Source organism: Sinohyriopsis cumingii, chromosome 1, assembly GCF_028554795.1.
Source record: "Sinohyriopsis cumingii isolate HCF-2022 chromosome 1, ASM2855479v2, whole genome shotgun sequence".
Classification (NCBI taxonomy): Eukaryota; Metazoa; Mollusca; class Bivalvia; order Unionida; family Unionidae; genus Sinohyriopsis; species Sinohyriopsis cumingii.
This window is the reverse complement of record NC_142961.1, coordinates 186,444,493-186,468,174: the sequence shown is the minus strand read 5'-3', so window position 1 is coordinate 186,468,174 and position 23,682 is coordinate 186,444,493. Positions and strand designations below refer to the sequence as shown.

Sequence of the window (23,682 nt, the reverse complement as noted above, 5' to 3'; positions counted from 1 at the left end):
CCTTCTGACTTGTGGCAGAATACTCTGCACCACTGACTGATAGAATCACCAAAATAAAAGATTTCAGATAATTTTCCCCAATGTCCTACTTCACAAGCTCTAATGATTTTTCAAAATCAATAAGATGAGGGCTGACTGATTTATTTCATCAAGATAATTCATGAAGTCATATCAAATTCTTGTGTTTTCACCAGTAAACCTAAAATGTTTCTATTGAGGGCTGATGCTATTTTGTAGTAAAAAATGCCTAATATCTTTGGAATACATGTGGTAATTCCCTGAGGCTGAAAATCAGACAAGCTTTTGTTTCATATCCAGTACTGAGTGATCTGTATATAAATCAATTCATTTCTTTCCAAAAGAACTTTGAAAATTCCATTAGAACCAGCTTCATTTTTCATTTTTTTAATGCTATGGCACATTTAAAAAGACCAGACACTCATAGGAGTTTTTGTCAGAAGTTGTAAGTTTCTTTTATCGTGCATGAAAAATTGTGTTTGTAGATCACTATTGATTTTGCTTTCATAAAGTTTCTCAATATATCTTTTTGTTGTTTCAGTATTTCATTTTGATATGATTACCCTTTCCCATCCAAAATTAATTCCTTCAGTAATTTGTCAGTCTAATCCAACTGTTCCAGGGTAAGAAAGTATTTTGAATTCTTGTTCCAAAACTCGTACCATCTTGCATTCAATCTTATCATATTGCTCCATCTGTATTTTTTCCCTGATGTCTTCTGTATTACCTACAGGTCATGCTTTTTGGAAATTCAGTACAAAAACTAAGGCAAAAGGAATACACTGACTCGATTAGAAATTCAGTACAAAAACTAAGGCAAAAGGAATACACTGACTCGATTAGAAATTCAATCAAAAAACTAAGGCAAAAGGAATACACTGACTTGATTAGAAATTCAGTACAAAAACTAAGGCAAAAGGAATACACTGACTTGATTAGAAATTCAATACAAAAACTAAGGCAAAAGGAATACACTGACTCGATTAGAAATTCAGTACAAAAACTAAGGCAAAAGGAATTCACTGACTCGATTAGAAATTCAATACAAAAGCTAAGGCAAAAGGAATACACTGACTTGATTAGAAATTCAATACAAAAACTAAGGCAAAAGGAATACACTGACTTGATTAGAAATTCAGTACAAAAACTAAGGCAAAAGGAATACACTGACTCGATTAGAAATTCAGTACAAAAACTAAGGCAAAAGGAATACACTGACTCGATTAGAAATTCAGTACAAAAACTAAGGCAAAAGGAATACACTGACTCGATTAGAAATTCAGTACAAAAACTAAGGCAAAAGAATACACTGACTCGATAAGAAATTCAATACAAAAACTAAGGCAAAAGGAATACACTGACTTGATTAGAAATTCAATACAAAAACTAAGGCAAAAGGAATACACTGACTTGATTAGAAATTCAATACAAAAACTAAGGCAAAAGGAATACACTGACTTGATTAGAAATTCAGTACAAAAACTAAGGCAAAAGGAATACACTGACTCGATTAGAAATTCAGTACAAAAACTAAGGCAAAAGGAATACACTGACTCGATTAGAAATTCAGTACAAAAACTAAGGCAAAAGGAATACACTGACTCGATTAGAAATTCAATACAAAAACTAAGGCAAAAGGAATACACTGACTTGATTAGAAATTCAATACAAAAACTAAGGCAAAAGGAATACACTGACTCGATTAGAAATTCAGTACAAAAACTAAGGCAAAAGGAATACACTGACTTGATTAGAAATTCAATACAAAAACTAAGGCAAAAGGAATACACTGACTCGATTAGAAATTCAGTACAAAAACTAAGGCAAAAGGACTCGACAATGACTCGATAGAAATTCAGTAAAAAAACTAAGGCAAAAGGAATACACTGACTCGATTAGAAATTCATTAAAAAAACTAAGGCAGAAGGAATACACTGACTCGATTAGAAATTCAGTACAAAAACTAAGGCAGAAGGAATACGCTGACTTGATTAGAAACTCAGTACATAAACTAAGGCAAAAGGACTCGACAATGACTCGATAGAAATTCAGTACAAAAACTAAGGCAAAAGGATTACACTGACTCGATTAGAAATTCAATACAAAAACTAAGGCAAAAGGACTCTACATTGACTCATCTAAAAATGAATTTGAATGCAGCCTAGGAGTAGTCTTGAATGTAATGATTCACTACAAGAAAATCCAACATATAATGATAAACGTTTTTGAAATACTTAAAATGACAAAGCTGAAACAGTTGAATATCACAGGAAAAGACAAGAAAATCAACAGGCTAAAAGAATTTAAGCCCAATTGCAAGCTTAAGCAAATTACTTCAAGAAATAATAGAAAGATTACAGCCAAAGTCACTAGTTAACAAATCAAAGTTGAAGAAATAATTTTATGCAAGTAAATAACTAAAACATGATGTGTTTTGTTTTCTTTAAAAATCTAAAATTGTTCTAAAAGTTGGATTTGGTCCAGATATGTTTCACGATTATATTCCATTTGTCACCACTTTGACATGTGTTACACATGTCAAACTTGTGATTAAAGGATTATAAAGATAATTATATTTGCAATATTCACCATTAATTTGTGACAGACACAACATTATTGTCCAAAAAGTGGTAATTTTTGTAACGATTTTGCCATGAATAATGAAAACATACTGTTAATATCATTAAAGTTATAACAAGATTCTTCATGAATCTCCATACATTGCAATGTGCCAGTAACTTACTGTGGGTCAGTGGTTCTTCCCTGGGTTTTCCAGGGTTCTTCCTCCACCAATTATACTGGTTGCCATGTATAGCCTATCTTGTGCTGAAAAATGGTGTTAAACCCTAGAACAACAACAATAACAATACATTACAGTGAGTAAGTCAATAAAAAAGAAATTCTGAATGTGTTTACCTCACTTGTGTAAAGTTAACAGTTATTTATAGACTTCTTATCAAATATTGGTCGAAATCAGGAGTGATATATAAAACGGGAAGAAAGAATTCATGGCATCTTTAAAATAGTTGAGCAGGAACAATGTAGCAGCTACTGGTTTTATGTTCTGTCCCTTCAAAAATGTGTTACTTCCCAGTATATTTAGATCATTATTGACATTCTTAAACATATGTAAAGCTATTAAAAGTGGCTCTAGAACCATGCTGATGGCTTTGAATGTGATGAACTGTACACTTTAGAATTTGTATTTTTATTTCTCCACAATGAGTATATATTTATTCTTACCATATGTACATGACACAAATCTTACCATATGTACATGACACAAATCTTGCCATATGTACATGACACAAATCTTACCATTTTACCGTATGTACATGACACAAATCTTACCATATGTACATGACACAAATCTTACCATTTTAACGTATGTACATGACACAAATCTTACCATTTTAACATATGTACATGACACAAATCTTACCATATGTACATGACACAAATCTTACCATTTTACCATATGTACATGACACAAATCTTACCATATGTACATGACACAAATCTTACCATATGTACATGACACAAATCTTACCATATGTACGTGACACAAATCTTACCATATGTACATGACACAAATTTTACCATTTTACCATATGTACATGACACAAATCTTACCATATGTACATGACACAAATCTTACCATTTTAACGTATGTACATGACACAAATCTTACCATATGTACATGACACAAATCTTACCATATGTACATGACACAAATCTTACCATATGTACATGACACAAATCTTACCATATGTACATGACACAAATCTTACCATTTTAACGTATGTACATGACACAAATCTTACCATATGTACATGACACAAGTCTTACCATATGTACATGACACAAATCTTACCATATGTACATGACACAAATCTTACCATATGTACATGACACAAATCTTACCATATGTACATGACACAAATCTTACCATATGTACGTGACACAAATCTTACCATACGTACATGACACAAATTTTACCATATGTACATGACACAAATCTTACCATATGTACATGACACAAATCTGCAGATATGCTGATTCAGTGTAAAAATTCATTCATTCAAAATTACATTTATCTCAATCTCAAAAGAGGTCAGATATGTAAAGTTCAATTGTTTTTTCAATTTTTTTTAATGCCTTACTATGACCATGGTATGGCAAATAATGATACCCTTGTCCAACCACCTGTCACACTATGGTTAGGTACAGTAATCTGTGTTCCATGAATATATTCATGGTTTGTTTATTTCTTTTTGTTATTTTTTTGTGTGCTCCTTCTTCAAATTATAAAAAATTTCTGACTGTGTCAAATGTATCTTACAGACGGAGGTACTCTATCACGAATAGAAACTTACAAGAGAAAGAGACATCAGGTTCAAACCAGGTTTGTCCACAATTATCATTTTTAATCTTTGAAAATGGAGCATTTTTGCAATTGTTAAAGAAATCAGAATATATATGAGCAAGAAGTTTTCAGTTTTCTTATTTAGTATGTTGCCACAACTTGTACACAAAGTTAGGTTCTAACTGTTAATGCATGTCTTACAGCTTGTCATAAATTGGAGTAATTACTTTTAAAAGGTTAAGCTTGCCATGAGATTATTCATGTTTAGTTGCAGATGTGTATTATATAGTTTTTCATCTTATGTTTAATATGTACCATCTATAATTGCTTACTAGTTGAACTGCAAACAACATAGACCCTGATCTGTCATTATACAAAGCACTTGCAGATTATGGACTTTGTTGTTTGTTCTGCTGATTAGTCTAAATAGGTTGCATAGATTCAGATTGACCAGTGCATTGTACAATGGCAGGTCTGGGTTTGCTGCAGGAGTCATAAGCTAGAATATGTAGTGATGCATATAAGGCATGAAATTCTCCACATATGCTGCCTGACAGTATGGCACTTTTATCTAAAGTATAATAAAAACTATCTTTAAATTTGGTAAACAGCCAATTTCACAATGATTTTTGAGTATATTGCTGCCTTAAAAATGACCCTTTGCTGATAAAAGCTTAGGTCCCTCATCTCTGTGGATGAGCACGTTATAACTGTGACTGGGTTCTACTGTTTTGTTTTCTACAGTGCATTGGAATCCCAACAAGAATGAGGGAAAACAAACCAGTTTAAACGTATCAGTCTGGTGACATTACATTTTGACATCATCAGTATCTTGTGACCTCTGTTTACGTGCTACCATATAACTTGGCAAGTCTTGTGTACCATCACTAAAACGTAAACATTTTAGGGTTTTATTTGTCTTACATGTTGTAGAGAATCTTTATGTTCTGCATCGAAGTCATTTGAGGTGAATGATTATTATAGATACAATCTAAATTAAATGTCATAAAGTCATTACATTCACATTTTATCACAAAATTTACAGCTTTGTGACAGTGACATTATTTTATCAAAGGGAGGTAAATCACTGTAAAATTGTATATATTTCTGGAGTCTAATGGTCAGAGGTCACAGCCATGGCAAGTCTGATCAGAAAAGGGAGGTTTCTGTACAGTACATTTGGTTCAAGACCATTACATTGACCAAAGGTCATCTCATTGAGACATATTGGTTAGTACTCTTCAGAGTCATTGTTACTCCACTCTAGTGCCTTTACAGAGCACTCAGAAACATGATTTAATATGGAGCTGTTTATGGAACTGTTTTAAAAAATTTTTGAACTTAACTGGTGTTAGGTTATTTTTCCTGCCATAGAGGTATAGATGTTGTACAGACACAAATGAAAGCTATATCAAGGCTTCCAGCAAAATAGTAGTTTGCCTATACAGTGGAAAGTTTATAATGAACCCTGAGAATACACTATCTCTCGATAACACGCACACAATGGGGACTGCACTATAAGCGAGCTACCGATGAATTAAAAATAATAAGACAGTGAGAAAACTGCATGGGGTGGGTGGGGGAGGGTGGGGGACTGGTCAGTTTAGTAACTGAATCCTCATTTTATAATTGCATTGAGGATAATCATCAATGAAGCATTTTTTCTAATGAAGTTCTTTGTTATTCTGTATAAATTACATTTATTTTCAAGATGCCAAACATATGAAAGTTGTTAACATTATTCCAACTGGTTTCAACAACCATCACATGTATGCAAAACATCTGTGTATTACATCACTGCTTTTTGTTGTTGATTATTCTGGTTCCTTAAGTGGCATGCAGTAGTCGAGTGTGAAGGAGGGATTCTATGAAGCAGGTTACAAGACTAACTGTTGATACACTACCAGACAAGATTTCTATTTTCAAAACTAGTGACATTTATTTCTTGAGACAGTCATATATGTCAAAACTAAATTATTTTATTGTTCAGTTACTGTGTTTTCATGGCAAGTAATAGTGAAACTTCTTAATCCTCATCTGAGGTTATCTCTAAGTGCCAATTCAGGAATTCTCTGAAGTTCTCTTTTCCCCCTTCTGTAACACAAACTTCTTTATTTTATAAAGTATTTCGCTTGGTTGCCTGGCTATCTTTGATCACATTTATGATTGAGTAGGTTAATTTAAGGTTGTTTAATTATATTACATACACAATAACATTTATAACAGTGTTCAATGGATCAATAGAAATGAGTTCACCTGACATACAAGCAAAGCTGCTAGGTCTAAAGCATGCAGGATTTGTATGTTGTTTTACTTTTCTTTTCTTCTACCTCCTTTATTTGATACAAAAGATGCAGTTAATGTGATAATACAATGGTCAGCTTTTAATTCAGAGCAACAATACTTCTGCAAGTCAGATATCAAAACATGGTCAGCACTTAATTAGGTTCTCAGAAAAACACTTGCAGACATAGCTGTTATGTCAAATTGAGACATTATACTTTTAAATTCAAGCAGGCACATTGTGTTTATGATGATTACACTGAAAAAGTACTAAGAACTGAAACACAAATTTCACTTGATAAAAAAAATTATTTAATTGGTATTTATTTATTAAAGCAATGCCTCCACTGTGTGTGACATTTTCATTGATCATCATTATTTAAGGTGTACTAAGAATGTTGTTTGGGAAGAAAATGATACAGATTATGTGACTTCTTATTAAAAGTTAATAATTTCATAATGATTAAAATTTTCTAGATCTTTTCTACCACTTTTGATGATAAAATCAGTGCTATATCAAAGTTTCAGTTACCAAATTTTGATTGTGACTTTCCTCAAGTTCTACAAAATGGGATACACTTTTGGGTATTTTTTGGTCTTAAAAAATAGGATCCATTCCCGACCCCGTATTATAAGTAGGTTTATGAGTTATCATATTATTAATTATTGAGGGAGTAGTGTAATTTCTTGTATAGCAGAATCTAGTTAAAAAATGAAAACAATTTCCACTGGTACTTTTAATTTATTTTTATTTGTATAAAATATTTTTTTAAGCTAATTGAGTTTATATTGCCCTGCATCTATTGTGCATCATGTGTCTATCAACAGTTGTTGATCTAAGCTTCTTTTCAAAAACCGCCAGACTAAATTTCACAGTGAATGTCCTGGTATGAAGGGCTTTCAAATTTGCCCAAATGGTGCTGATTTGCCACGACAGTAATTAAATAGGAATATATGTTTTAGTTTTATTTCATTATTTAACACTGAGTGGCCAAGCTGCTGATATGGGATTATGAAGCAATGCCCACATTGTTGTACATTTTAGTTCAGACATTTCTTGCACCGCTTCGATGGCCTAGTGGTTACAGCATCCACCTCAGATGTGAGAGGTCATGGGTTTGATCCCCAGCCGAGTCATACCAAAGACTTACAAAAATGGTTCTAACTGCTGCCTTGCTTGGCATTCAGCATTAAGAGGTTAGTGTTAGGACTGGTCGGCCTGGTGTCAGGATAATGTGACTGGGTGGGACATCATGCTACATGTCTGCAGCATGATGCCTCAGTGCAAGACATCACTATAAACCGTCACACTGCAGACATCGTAGCAATATGACTGAATTTTTTTAAAAGCTACATTAAAAATCCAAATTACACACACACACACACAGAGAGTTTTCTGTGAATCATAGACCAAGGATGTTCTGATGGTCTGTTGTCTGTCATCATCCATTTGTTAACACAAGCTTGTTATTGATACATCTCCTGAATGGTTAGTCATATTAACACGGGTTTTCACTAAAAATGTTTTCTGATGTCTACTTGGTTGTAAACAGTTGGTGTTTCTCCTAAACATAAAGTCATATTAACACGGGTTTTCACTAAAAATGTTTTCTGATGTCTACTTGGTTGTAAACAGTTGGTGTTTCTCCTAAACATAAAGTCATATTGACACGGTGTTTTTTTACCAGAAGACTTCGTATGATCTCTGGTTGGTCACAAATGAAAGTTGTGCTGAATTAATGTCCAGTATGGCCATCTTGTTATTGCAACTTCTGGACAAAAAGCAATATTGCCACGAGTTTTCGCTAGTTAGTCCTAAATAAAAATGGTGTCAATTCCATATTCTGTCATCTTCAAAATCTTATTGCTACTCTTCCTGAATGAATGGTCATTCAATCAACATTGGTCTTTTACTAAACAACTTCTTATGATAACTAGTTGGTCCTAAATTTAAATGCTGCTGCTTAGACTGTTAGACATTCATTATAGCTGAAACAGTGGCCATCTTGAAAATCTAGTTATCATTAATTCTGCTGAATGAATGGTCATATCAGGATGGGATTTTCGCTAAAAGACTTCTTATGATATCTAGTTTGATGTAAATGAAAATTTTGCATATCAGACTTCGAAAATTTACACTAAATTGGCCATCTTGAAAATCTTGTTTTTGCTACTTAAAAATCAGGCATGGGCTTTATCCTCCAGGCCAGATGAGTGATTTTTAAAACAATACCGATAAACAAGGTCACAGGCCAGATATGTCTTGCAAGCTGCCCGCATATGTTGTAGATGGCTGGTTATATCTAGATTGTGATTTCACCAAAAGTTTATTTTACGATGTCTAGTTGGCCTAAAAAATATAAATTGTGCCAGTTTAATAAGAAATTTATCCACCATCTTGAAAATTTTGTTAATGTTATTCTTCAAAATGGAATGCCATATCAGCATGGTTTTTCCACCGGAAGATTTCTTATGATGTTTTCTTAGTACTGATTGAAAATTTAACCAGTTTGACATCTACTGTCCACTGCATTAGCTAATTTGAAATACATATTATTTCTGAAGAATATAAGAGATGGTTTCAACGCTCAGTAGTTAAAGGAGCAAATGATCATATGTTGAATTCTTGGAAATTCGTTATAGCCAGTATAGTGTCAGTCCTTTTAAGGGACTCTTGTTTAAACTTGGTGTTGCTTGATACTAAAATCTTGTATATCATATAAAACTAAGTTGTTTGTTTCTTTTATTATTTCATTAACTGTAAACAGAAATAACCAAATCAAATCTTGTATAATTAAATTTTTTCTTCTGTCATTCTGATTTAAAACAATCTGCTTGGCCAGGCCTTTTTGAATTTTTTTAAAGCCATTCCCACCTGCTCTACTTTTATGTATTCAATGAGGACTATATTTAGACTATAGGATCACTCAGACTTAGACTTCTTACATAAGATTTTAATTATGAACTCAATACTAAACCTTTTGAAAAATAAATGAGATATCTTCACTAATGCTACAAGTAATATACACTTTAAATAAAAAAAATAAACATCATCTGCTTACATATCTTGATGTGAATGACATGACAGTACCGTACGAAATTCATCAGTGTGTGTAAGTATTAATGTGTGATATGAAATCTGTATACCATTACAATGTGAAAATTTGTTTTGTAGAATAAAATAAAACAAAATAAAAGGAGAGGAAAAGAGAAATATTTTGTAGCCACAGGTGGGTTTTGAACACACAACCTTCATGGTAGGAGCATAATGTTTTAACCAACTGAGCTATGCAGTCATTTGACATACAAGTTATTAGGTCATGTATTAAAACCTGTTTAGTCTTAAGATTTTAATTATGAACCAAAAATACCTGACCTTTCTTCAAATAAATGAGATATATTTGCTAATGCTACAAATGAAATACACTTTAAATGATTAAATAAACATCATCTGCTTACATATCTTGATGTGAAGACATGACGGTATAGTGTGAAATGGCATTTTGTATGGTGATTTGTATACAGCCCTAAACATTGATGATAATGAAGAACAAAATTACCTTTGCCAGAACACAATGAAACAGTCTTTGATTTCTATCATGCAAATATGGATTTTGATTTTTTAACTGAAGTGGTGGCCTTGTCTTCGACTGAGCATGGGTTTCAAAACAATACTTTATCCTGTCACCAGTTTTCTTGAAAAAGCCCTGAGAGCATGTCCCACATAAGAGTCATTATGCAATTTGTACGCAACCTATCAAAGATGCAGTTATATGGCAGTGCAGTATAATTTAACACCTTGATACAACAGTCATTGTAAGATGCAGTTATCTGGCAGTGTGGTATACTTTAAAACCTTGATAAAAAGTCATTGTAAGATGCAGTGATCTGGCAGTACGGTATACTTTAACACCTTCATACAACAGTCATTGTAAGAGCAGTCAGTCAGTCTATGAAAAAATAATGTTTTAATAAAAATACACGTCTAACATTGATGTTGAAAATTCTTCTGTCTGTGGTTTATTTTAAAAGTCACCATTATGCTCATAATACTTTGGTTGAAATTTGGGACTAGCTTTAATTTATAGTGCAATGTGTACTATGGTAACAAATTGCCACATGCTCATTGTTAATCTATCGTGTTAGTATTATAAATATTTAAACATCTTGATAGACCTTTAAGAGACAAATGAAGACCTCAAATGTCTGTGACTTGACAAAATAGAGAGGTAGCCATCATGTCATTATCCCCATCCATTGTGCACGGAGTATGCCTTTGAGTGTTGAAGTGTTTTGACCAAACTAAATCTTTTCATTTCAAATAAAAAAAGAAAGTCAGTAAAAATCATGATGAAAAAATAATAATTATATTATTTTCATTTAAATTAGCACGATTATATCTAAAAGATAAAATGGCTAAATCCAAATATAAAACAATTCACCATTAGATTATGGCCCCCCTGTAATGTGGTAGGACATATAGTGTTATGTTTTCTCACCATCTGTACATCCTTCCACACGTCTTAACTTTCTCTCAACCTTATGTTGGGACATTAGTTTTTGTTCCATAAAGGCATTTTCAGTTGAATTTTCAGCAGACTGACTTGGTTCATGAAGTACTTCTAAACTCTGAGATTTATCAGAGTCAAGTTCCAGTGGATATCCTAGGCACAAGCTCTACAGAAGTTCTTTCAACAAGGCCTGTGGCATATACCCCAGTAATGTGGAACCTTATAAAGCAACATCTGGATTTTCCACCATCCTCTCTTCTAGACCAGGATGTTACATGGCACAAAGGTGTGGTATAGTAGGAATGCTTTAGAATGAATCTCCAGTGTGCGTGCTCACTATCAAAATGCTTTTTTATACCTCTTAAAATGTGTTGAATGCTGGTAATTATTTGTGTCAAAATACATGAATTGACAATATCCAAAGGGATCAGGTATAAATATTTTTTTTATTTCCTGTATACATATATTGACTTTACCCAATGTTAATAGGTATACTTATTACATGTTAAGGGGGCCCCGAGTGGCCGAGTGGTCTAAAGCGCTTACCGTTACGGATCACTGCCATCTCACCTCTGTCTGCGTCGGTTCGAGTCTCGGATTCGGCTAATGTGGTTATGTGAGAAAGCTTGCCAGTAGCTTCTCGTGGGTCGGTGGTTCTTTCCGGGGGTTTCCGGGTTCTTCCTCCACCATTAATACTGGCCGCCATGTATAGCCTATCTTGTGCTGAAAAATGGCGTTAAGCCCTACAACAACAACAAATTAAATGTTAAGCATATAAAAAATCTCTGATTTTCTTCTTTTAAATTATGTGATCATAGACAGGACTGGCCATGTATTTCTTTCTCTGATACATACCTGATCACATTACATTAGGGTAACTTTTTCTGCTACTACTGAATCCAGCCTTCGTAAAAGATGAAAAACTTTCTGTCCGTATATATATATATATATATATATATATATATATATATATATATATATATATAAGGGAAGCAACTCCTACAGATTAACTCCCTTAAGTAGCAATTTGGTGGTTACCATTATACTCAGATGTGCCAGTTTTTACATTAGCTGTCATGCTGTAAAGATGTCATCCATTTAATCTTGTACTTCTTTTCCATTATTTTAATTTTATTTTCAGTGGTATGGTAAGTCAGAGTTCTGTTTCATATGGTGCATACAACATTTTTGTTAATTACAGTGAATTTATTCATATTTTTAAAGTTATGATACCATTTGTTATTGTCACATAATTTTGTTTGGTAGCATTCATTTTTGCTGGAGAAATTTTAAGGTACTGTACTTGTCAACTATTAAACTTCTAAGTCATTTTGATAATGTGGTTTACATTATTTTATTTTATGTACTTGTTGTTTGTTGTTCTTGTTACAGAGATGACAACCAAATGCAAGAAGTATAAATGATTTAAGGTCATGTAGGAGGGAGATGAAACATGTCTATGCATACACTTGCTCCTAAGAAAATAGTTACTCCAACATTCAAAAGAACAGCTCAAGGGCCTCAAAATGAAAATACTCCAGGACATTGTAGCAAGACTTTTAACATACACCTCATGTCCGAATTGTTGATGTTGTTGTTGTTGTTGTTGTTGTTGTTGTTGTTGTTATAGGGTTTAACGCCATTTTACAGCACAAGATAGGCTATACATAGTGGCCAGTATTAATGGCGGAGGAAGAACCTGAGAAGCTACCAGCAAACTTTCTCATATATCCACATTGCAAACCTGAGACTCGAACCCACACAGACAGAGGTGAGATGGTAGTGACCCATGACAGAAAGTGCTTTAGACCACTTGGCCACTCGGGCCCCTGTTGATGTTGAAATGCCTTCTCCATACCACATCCCAAATGTAGATGCAGAATCAGCATCATACCATATCCTTAAATGCAATAGACTCTTAGATTAATCTTAGGGTGATGTTGAGATGCCATCTCCATCACCCATGCCGACAAGAAACAGTGCTGGAACATGCTGTGTCAGTTAATACAGTAGAAAGTACAGGCGATGTGAATCAAACATTGGAATTGTATATGATCAGTGTAACTCGAAAGGCTTTGTTTTCAATATGTTGACAAGTAGAAAAGGCATTTATAAATTGTAATCTAAATGGGGATAAGCCTATGATCCTGTCAGTGATGTGTGATGGGTCACAAACAAATAGGACTACAACCATGAGATATTGGGACTTGCAGTAAATGTCACCCCATCTATGAGACATTAAGGTTTACAGACAAACTTGTTCCCCACTCAAAAGATGTTAGCAAATACAAGTATCATTTACATCGCCCATACATAAAAATATTAAGAAAATAAGATGGACATGAACATTTACAATTTGACCAGTATGGTAATGAATAATGGTCTCTACCAATACGTACAGTGACAGTTAGCTTTACCGCAAGGCATATAGTGTCTTTGTTATACCTTTCTGACCACCAACTATATGGTTCAGCCATACATATCAGTTATGTACAGTTATAGTGGTCAGGAGTCTATTATCTCTGACTGGTGATCTGGCCAGACAGACAGACTGCATAGCTGGCCAGCTGTACCAACCATACCACATCAGCCTGCTTGGCCACAAGGTGTGTACCTATTTGTGGTATGCTGTTAAAACTGCTGACTTGTATGAATGTACTTGAAAACCAGCCAAACAATCAACTGTTCTGACCATTCCTATAAAGTTCATAGCAAACTGGTGGCACCTATGGAGCCATTTGACAAAGCCAAACTGGCCACGCCTGACTGGCATTCCATAATGCAATCACTACTGACAGCATATCCATAATGCAATCACTACCAACAGCATATCCAATGAGCAAAATGAAGATGTATACAGATGATACTACATCATCATTTTCCATTGAGGATGTTGATTAAATGGAAATGCCAGAACATGCCAATCCAACAGCTGATGGAATTTAGCTCACAGCAGTGATAAGAGGGAATGTAAGGGATTTTGCCCCCATCAGAATGCTCCACCCCTCCATCAGAATGCTCTACCCCATCTTCAGAATGCTCTACCCCTCCCCTCCCCTCTACATCCTACCTTTATGAAAGAACTCCAAAATGATCCCATGACGGGACGTTTTTATGGAAGAAAATCTAGTTGTTCTGCTTGTAAATGGTGGTGTAGATGGTGCAAAAGCCATGCACACAGGGCTTTTACTTCAGAATATTTCTGGTTATAAGGCCAACAACAATTGAGACCAGCAATGAAGATACAATATGAGATCATTCTTGGCATTTCCATTTACCAATTCATATAGCCCCAATCAGAGCCCTTGATACTTCACTTCCCCACAATTCAAGCATCCATTAAGATTTCTCTCAGGTAAATAATGGTAGTAGTAAGGGTAGAATGATAACCACCTAGCCGATATAAAGGGGAGTTAAATCTGCAAGTGTTGCTTCCCTTTGTATATAATGCATAGAAGGAAAGATGCTTTTCTTCCTTTTTGGAGGACTAGATTCAGAGGTTGCAGAGAAAGTTATCCTAATATAATGTTATCATGTAAGGGCTGTTCCAGTAAAACATATACCTCCCGGGGGGAAGGCACTTTCAAATTCAACCAACCCACAACAGAAGCAATTTAAAAAAATTATAATCCACCGTCAGATGTGTTTTAATCGAGAAACACTGCCCCCTACAGAAGTATATTTTTTAACATAATTTCTGGCTGTGGGTTAGTGGGCGGTAGAAGCGATTTTAATATTGGGTTGGGGACAGAAGTAAATCTACTGAATTCATATACATCATATAATCTACTGCATATTTTTATTTGTATTCTTTCATTATAATCAGTCTTTTGTCCTTTTGTTTGTTTGTCTGTCAGCCAAGTATGTCTCTGATACTGTGAAATCACAGATTTTCATGGTGGCTTATTATTTGTAGATGTCATTGATCAGTCCCTTAATACCTACTAATTTAACATCCATGAATACAGATTTTATAATAGATATTTCTATTCTAATGTAGACATCATGAATTTGTATCCTTACAAAACTCTGTGTTTCCTAAAGTGATCAATATGTCTTGCTATTTTTCTTTGTTCTCAGGCATGCTGCTTTTGATTAGAACAATAGTTAAATCTTGTATTGCTTTAAATATGTGGTCAGATTCTATGATTCATTGTTATTATTTTTTCCAATAAATGTTTTGGTAAACTTGTATGATTTGTCAGGGAAAAAAACCAATGATGCCTGTGATCTTGCGTCATTTGTCTACTTTTATCATTTCTTGTAAGAACATCTTTTTCAGTTACCAGTGTCTTATTTTTAAGCCTTGTTGCAAGACTAATATAAAGTTATAAAAAAATATAGCAAGTCAAACATTTTTATATCATAAATTTAAAAAAAGGGATGAAAGTCAAGGAAACATTTTTCCCAGAGCACTCATAAAATCAAAGTCATTGCAGTTAACTGTATTGTCAACAGCATCATAATCATCACTGATGGCCTAGCAGTAACATTCTGCACTTTCAATCCAGTTGTCACAGGTTCTATCTCCCACTTCTAGTCTTTCATATGAGTCTTATACCTATGGCCTGAGGGGCTTTCGTGGCAGAGTGGTATAAGATGCTTGTCTTGTGATACAGATCTGAGGGGCTTCCATGGCAGTGGTACAAGATGCTTGTCATGTGATCACTTGCCTCCAATGTGCTAATGAAAATGTTGCCAGTTACTTGTGGAAGGTCAGTGGTTCTACATAAGTGGTGTTCGGTGTGTCAAAAGGACTTGGATTTTCTTCAGCAGTAAAACTGGCTGCCATATATATATTCTCTTCATCTGAAAATAGTGTAAAGGCCATAATGATCTACTGAAACCCCCGAGATCTCATGTCTAAATGACTTCAGCTGTTGGAGATAAACGTCAAATCAACAGAGGCTCCATGTGCCCAAGTGTACTAAGGTGCTTGCTTTTACATCACTTAAACATCACACAGAGTGAGTTTGTGTCACAGATCAACCAATTTAGGTTGGTGGTCTTTCAGGGTCCTTCCTCCACCTAATATATTGTTAAAAAAATCACCAAAAACCCAAAATCAAACCACACTGAATCGACCAACTAATCAACTGTAGCAACAGCAGCAAAGGTACTAGTCAATCATTTTTCCCACAGCTCTATGAGTTTACAACTTTTGTAGACTGTAGAATATCGTCAATTATGCCTTTCTGACAGTTACCTAAAAGTCATCATCAGTTGGTGCAAATGGATTTTTCATGGTGAGCATATGAGATCGAAAAGTCTTGAGCAATCCTGCATCACGCACTGCCGAAAAGTTTACATTTTAGCTCACTTAAATTTTCTCTTAACAATGTTCATTGTTCCAACTAGAACTGTTAAAACTTATTCAAGCTATATTCACCAATATCTGATGATATGCATCTGTAACAAATATTTGTAACAAAGTATGAGAATGCATCAATGTTTTTCAATGATGCATTTGAATTGAGCAACAACCACAATCAACAAACCAAGAAATAAAATTATTCACATCTCTCAGGCAGAAGTAGGGTATGATCATAATCTGCCAAAAGATCTTTAATTTTTTAAATTTGCCAAATATTTTTTCCAACCATACTGATTCATTGGACGTATCACCAGAATGGACAGAAACAGACCAGAAGGTTAAAATCAATTTGATACAGCTTTTAAGTAGCTAAATTCATATTGGTTTAGTTAACTGTACACCCTTTATTGTCTTCCTTTTGATGAAATTTCTTACTGAAGCTAAGAAAATAATGTTACAAAAAAAAGAGGCACACTTCTACTCATTTATATTGTTTTTATTATACTTCTCCATTCCAGCCTGTTCTAATGATCTTCTCCCCCCACATACTATTTGTCTTGTTTATGATATGTATCTAAGTTTCTCACTTACTTTTCCTGCTACTATACAGATGTTCTGTGAATATGCATATCAGTGTGAAACACAATGGGGAGACTAAATCCAAGATTAAAAACCTCTACATTTCTGGATATATTCTGCTTGGATTCCATATTTCTGCACAAAACTAAAGAGTTCAGGACTCTGCACTAGTTCAGTTCCCACTGTAAATTTGTTCAAACACCATGATATTAAAATTTAGTAACTTAAAATTTTGAGTGCTCATGATCAAATTTATATCAGTATAGACTCATCTAGGACAACAGCTTTTGTGAATAAGAAAAAAACATAACAGCCACACCATTTTTTGGTCTATACAAATTTGAAATGTATACTTTCAATACTGCACCAAAGAGTCAGCTGCTGATTTCAGTAATGAGTTGTCCAAACTCGGGTCTGTAAAGGGATGGAAATTATGATAATAAAACAATGTCCCTCACTTTTTTCAGTTACAAGTAGGACAAGCTCTTAAAAGATTGTTTTTACTAAAACTTACTTTCATTATCATCCAATCAGGGACAGTCAAACACATATATACTCTATTTTATCTTCACTGATTTATAGTATAGTTCTTGTTCTTTCACATCTGTAGTAATGTGAGTCCTTGAACAACTCTCAATGGTTGTAAACCTTTTTCGACCATGCTGAATGGACACACTGTAAGATAATGTTCAAGTAACAGAAATACCATGGGATAACCAGAGACCAATAAAATTGAATAGTCAAGTTATCTCCTCTGCAGGGATGCTGCCAGAATTTCAGGATGTACTCGAAGTTTTGTGTGTGTGTGATCTCCAATGAGGAAGTTGTGGTGGTGGGAATAGCCATTGTTAAATATCTCCCTAACACTTAAATATCTGTCACTCTTTCTTACTGTTCCACTCTGTTACAGCTCTGCTGAAATCAAAATTCTCGAAGAGATGTCATCTCTAATTGTATAGCAGTTATTACTGTGATGTCATTGGGCATGGTCACGTGGTTGTGGTGGGGTCTTGGTTGGGATGGCATAAAGACTATATAGGCTTACTCCATATTTGACAGCTAATTATGATGTTGTCAAAAGAATTCAAAAATTTCTAGCAATTCAGTTGGACTCGGATACTTAATTCATAGTCAGTGAACAGGTTCTAATATTGATGTGTTTATTTTGGAGCTATGTTCCTCCATCACATTCAAGATTTGGATATACCAAAGATGAAATTGGTACAGTTGCATCCTAAACTACTATCGTGGCTACTTCAAATGTTATTTAATGTGAGACTTTAATGCAAGAACTCGTAGCTTCAGGAAGAACCGAACACAATTAGGACAAATTTTTATCCATCTTGCTTTGAGTTTACACAGATCAGTCAGTCTCTTACGTTTAATGTCATTTAATTTTTGCACATAGAGAGCATGTACATCATTTGGTCATACATCTGCATGATACAAAAGTTTGTCTTTCTCTTATGTTACTCAGTGGTTCTGCCACCTTGAGATAGACACACACTTAATTATGTTGTATGGGGATTCTCTGATGTTCCCTATGAGCATTAATCTGTTAATTGTTTCTGAATTTAATATGATCCTCCTCCTCCTCGGTGTACAAATATTATTCTGTGCTGTGAACTCCTTTCATTGCCTGCTGTCTGAAATGCATGTGCTTAACTAGCTTGAACAAGTTACTGTTCTTTATGGTTGTGCAATTTTCAACATTTCACATGTATGGCCCCATGTGTATTCTCTCTTGGATATCTCTGTCCCAAAAAGAACAGTTTTGAACCAGAGGTCTTGTTAGGATTTTAAAACTAAGAGTCCATGGCTCCCATTTTGGTAAAAATTAGTCCCATCAGGAAAAGTTGCAGTCCCCTCTCAGAAAACTATGCCAATTATAGTAACTATTGGTTGCCAGAGTTTAATTTCTACATTCTTTATAACACTGACATAGCTTTTGCTTGTCCATCAGAGTGAGTCTGAATTTTTTCGATCCAAGGAAGGTCTTATTCAAAGCACTAAGCTAGGCATCACACACTTTCTTACACTTGGCTAATGTCCCTTTCAAATTATCAGTTCTAGCAACTTTATCCCTCTCCTGAATCTCACAATCTTCGTCAGTTTGCCGTTGAACCCCAAAATACTAATTCAGGTCTATGTCTCAACATGTCATGATTCCGAGGTCACGTGCACTGCTTATTCTGTTACACTCGGAAATGAATTCAAGAATGAAAGCTAAAGTTGTTTATTTGATGTACTGTTATAAATGAGTACTTGTACATCTCTGGGTATTTCTGCCTCTGAATTCAAGCACTGTAAATATCAGTAGATTTTCCCACCCAGCTGCCAGTCAAACCTTTGATCTCGCCGGTTTGCTAGCATTCTTTTGATGTACTCTTATAATGTTGACGACGTGGGGGGGGGCTTTCAACCACTAAATTCTGTCATTGTAAATATCATCACAGCTAACTGATCAACACATTTTCCCACTATGCAGGTGATTTTAGCAGGACTGGCAAGTCTTTGAATTTTACCGCTCACCTAAATAAAAAAAATGGCGTCCAAATACGCGTGATTATAAGTGTTTCCGAGACCTCGGTCAGTTTTCACTAACATGAACCCTGCCAAAGATCCACTTCCTTGAATCAGTGTTTTGCTGCCTCTTATGCCAGATTTTTCTCTTCCATAATGCTGTATTAGGGTTTTAAGTCCAACATTCCCATAGTCTGCTTGTTTAGACATGGGTATATTTAATAAATATAACCGGCATATTGTCCATCCAACACGTACATCGGAGTCGCACTCAACATCAATTTTAGGCTCAAAATCACACACTGGTATTTCCAGTGACATTTTTCCAATGTCCAACAGACCGATATACATGAAATTCATTGTCATCATAGCTATCACCAGCCAGTATTTGCCGACGAAAACGTCGTCTGAAGACAAGCCGTGTTGTCATTCAACCATTTTTGTTTCCTGTGTGGCCCTTATTGGAAACACTGATTTGTAAAACTTCCACGATGAAAGTAAGGCTAAAACTCCATAAAATGCTTGTTCCATGAATGAATCAAATTTAGTTTAACAGCCATTCATGTCGAACCGAAGTATCCAGATATCTGGATGTTGCATCAAGTGCTGTGAGACAGCTGCGGCAGCGCAAATTACGTTGCGAAATGCACTTTTAAAGTTAAAGTTAAAAGTTTAATAAAAATTGCATACTGTGCAAAGCAAATTTTTTATATCCGCGGCATCGATGTAATTTGCTGAACGCACATCACTGCTTTAAAAGTACGCGAATTCGTACAAATTACGTGCACTCGCAGTTACTGGCATCATTTTCTGACCCAATCTTTTATTCACGTTAGATAGCTTGGAAGGGGGTAGATGCGATTTTAAATATATATTCATGGGTTTTTTTTCTTCTTCTTTCTGACAACCCCACCAGCGATTTCTCATTTTGTTAGCACAACCCACAACCTTCCACTGTCAGAATCAAAATAGTTTGAAATACAACCTCATACAGAAGTTTTTTTGAAGTGCCGTCCTGGGGGGGGGGGATATATGTTTTACTGGAACAGCCCTAAGTATTATCAGAAAAAAAAGATAATTTACTATAAAATTTTGCTTTCACTTCATGCAAACTGTATCCATAAATTTGACGTCATCCCAATTATCACTCAGTAGACAGTACCACTGTAATCCCGTAACTGCCATATTTCAAGGCAAGAATGAGTAATTTTCCTGTAAACAACATTATATAGAAAGGCAAGACACAGTAATAGAGCCAGCTTGTAGGTCAGTCTCCTCTTTAAAATATTCAAAATTGTCAAGCAGTTTTGGAGTTTCCAAGTGGAAAACTAATGTTCTGGACTTGGATTCAGATAAACCTGTTTAATAATGTTCTGAATATTTAATTTATACTCATAGAGAAATATTAACTATGTATTTTGTTGTTTACAAAATAAATGTCACTGGTGAGGTACTCCATTAACTTGATTTTGGACAAATCTATTACAAAATACAGATATTCATAATATAATCAAGGAGAATTGCCAACAAAAGATACAAATTAAATATACATAACAATTGGCATGTGTTTTTCATGGAAGGCATCATTTATGGATGTTAAGTTTGTATGTGACATGAAATGGTGCATGTTATTCTTTATTGTCTTTTATGGAGAGGTCTTATTTATAGAGGTTAAATATGTAAGTGAAATGAAAGAGTTAATGAATTTTGTACTTTATCAGTGCATTTCTTAAAAGGGCAGGTGTCCTTTATATGGATCTGTCTGCTGTGGCAGATTGAAACACATTACCATCCCCAATATGTGAATTTAGAAAATTTTGTCGATAGAATTTGTGTTAAAGCTTTGACAATTTCATGTTAACTTGATACAAGCGCTCACTTGTTCAAGTTATGTCACCCTTTTGTTTAGACTGGAGATGTTATCACCATCTTCTGGTGAATGCAGACTTGTTATCACAGTATCCAGTGAGAAGTAATGTCCAAGTATCTATACAATATTATCTTTGAAGTTGCAGATTATTACATACTTTGCCTAACCAGCTGTGTTCTGTTCATTTATTACCAGACTTTGATGTTTTTTTTTGACAAATAAATTAATAGGTGTTCAAGTGGCTTCATTTGCGCACAGTTCTCACAAATCCCAACAATTACAATGCATTACTGTTGCTGCAAAAAAGCCACATTGTGTTCAGAACTATACCACATACCCCATCATTATTATGGTCATTGTTGTTGTTATCATCACCCTCATTAATTTCAATCCTGTTCTGTGCCACGCATTAATTTTTTAACTTCGTTTTTTTGCAGAAGAACTTCAAGCAATAGACCAGACATTCCTGACCATATCTTGGCTTGGTTTGAACAGTAAAGTCATTTTACAGACTCTTTTCCTTTGCCCCTCAGACAGCCCCAGTGATAGTTCCCTCTTGAACCTTCTTAGTGGGATGGAGTACACAAACCCGCTGGCACCAAGCCAGATTGCCAATTGCCATCTGGACCTATTGGAGACTGCTTATGATTGTGCCAACCAGCGTTTTCTACTTGTCTTGGACCTTTATCAGAGAGATTCACAAGATGTGGAAATCATGCTAAATCGAGCAGTTCCACTGGTCAATAAATCATAGCCTTTATTATGTACACATTTATAACTTAGTGAATCATTATGTACTTGTAAAGTGTCTGACATATTGAAAGCTCAGAGCCCAGAAGCTAGAATGCTGGGCATGGACTGCTATGCATTCAGATAGCCCAGTAGGCTAATACATATTATTTATTATACAATTTTAGAAATAAAAAAAAATGTTTCATGTATGAGAGTAACTATTCATGACCATTGACAACAAAAAAGAAAGGGAAAACCAATCACCCTCTTCTCATGATGAAACTACCTTTTCCTGATAGGAAAATCTCCAGTAGCTTAGTGTGGCCTACCATCTGTGAAAATTGTTTGACCCTGATGAAGGAAGGGAGGGAGGGAGGGAACTTAGCTTGGAATGTTAGAGTGTGGTTCATGTAAGAGTGCAAATTTGAATAATCTGGTCTGTGTTTGTATAATTGGTCTATGTTAGAGGTGTTTTGGAGTGCGGCTGGGAAACTTTTATTAACCAAGAGTCTTTGTGGTCAAGTGATCTAAGGTACCTTTACAGATCACTCACACATCTCACCTGCATCCACAAGAGTTTGAGTCTCACACCAGTGGGGGTTTGTGAGAAAGCTTGCCAGTATCCCCAAAACCAATGCCAAACTCGATTTATCAGTTTTAAATACATGCTGCAATGCATCTATGTAGGTAAGCAAGTGTCTGTAATTATATTAATTGATGTTTGTATGTATGTATGTATATATATATATATATATATATATATATATATATATATATATATACACACATTAAAAATAACATGGCATTTAAAGTGTTGGTATAAAGCAAATTGATATGCCAGTACTAATGGTATATCAAATTGTGATCCGCCCATGGCACAATAACACGAATATATAAACATTCATTCAACTAAAGGCCTATAGATCAATGATGAATTTCTATTCATTCATTAATCATAAATGACATGAAAATAACTATAAAAACTATTAATAGTGTCTGTTTTCTACATGAAATTAAAATAGTACACAATTTCATCGGAATCCTTTCTTTTTTTCCATTCCCCTCTCCCCTCTAGTGCATAAGGGACAAAAAAGCAAAAATCTGGAGTGTGAGAGAAAAACATATGGCGCTGGATGAAAACATTAAAACCGAACTTGTACCAAGTAACCTACAGTAACCTGGTTCATCATAACGGTATGTTTACGCTATCTACAGTGTTCATAATCAGAGATACATATTTGCAATTGCCAGTCGACACTAGGCCTATATGTTAAATTTGTCAGTTATGAGGCACACATACTATAGCATATTAGTGCATTGTTGTTGTTATTTCTTAAATCTATTAAAATGTTCTAAAACTTGATTATTAATTAATAAATATAAAAGTGTCCATATGGTCGCCGCATTCTCCTCTCTTTCTCTCTCTGGATTATCGTAGCTAGATACGGCAAAAACTCATGAAAATACAAGTGTTGGGAATTTTCGC

General features: G+C 34.7%; 1 protein-coding gene across 1 annotated transcript in view; it reads left to right on the top strand.

Annotated features, from left to right (window-relative positions):
- The window catches only part of LOC149808536 (RPA-related protein RADX-like), a 119,971-nt gene extending 96,741 nt beyond the window's left edge, over positions 1-23,230 (top strand). The window contains exons 13-15 of the mRNA XM_089978719.1: positions 4,363-4,423; positions 11,263-11,464; positions 21,902-23,230. Coding sequence (XP_089834845.1) covers positions 4,363-4,423; positions 11,263-11,464; positions 21,902-22,218 — 580 coding nt within the window. The 3' untranslated portion in view covers positions 22,219-23,230. The remainder of the gene's footprint in view (positions 1-4,362; positions 4,424-11,262; positions 11,465-21,901) is intronic.
- The last annotated feature ends 452 nt before the right edge of the window (positions 23,231-23,682 follow it).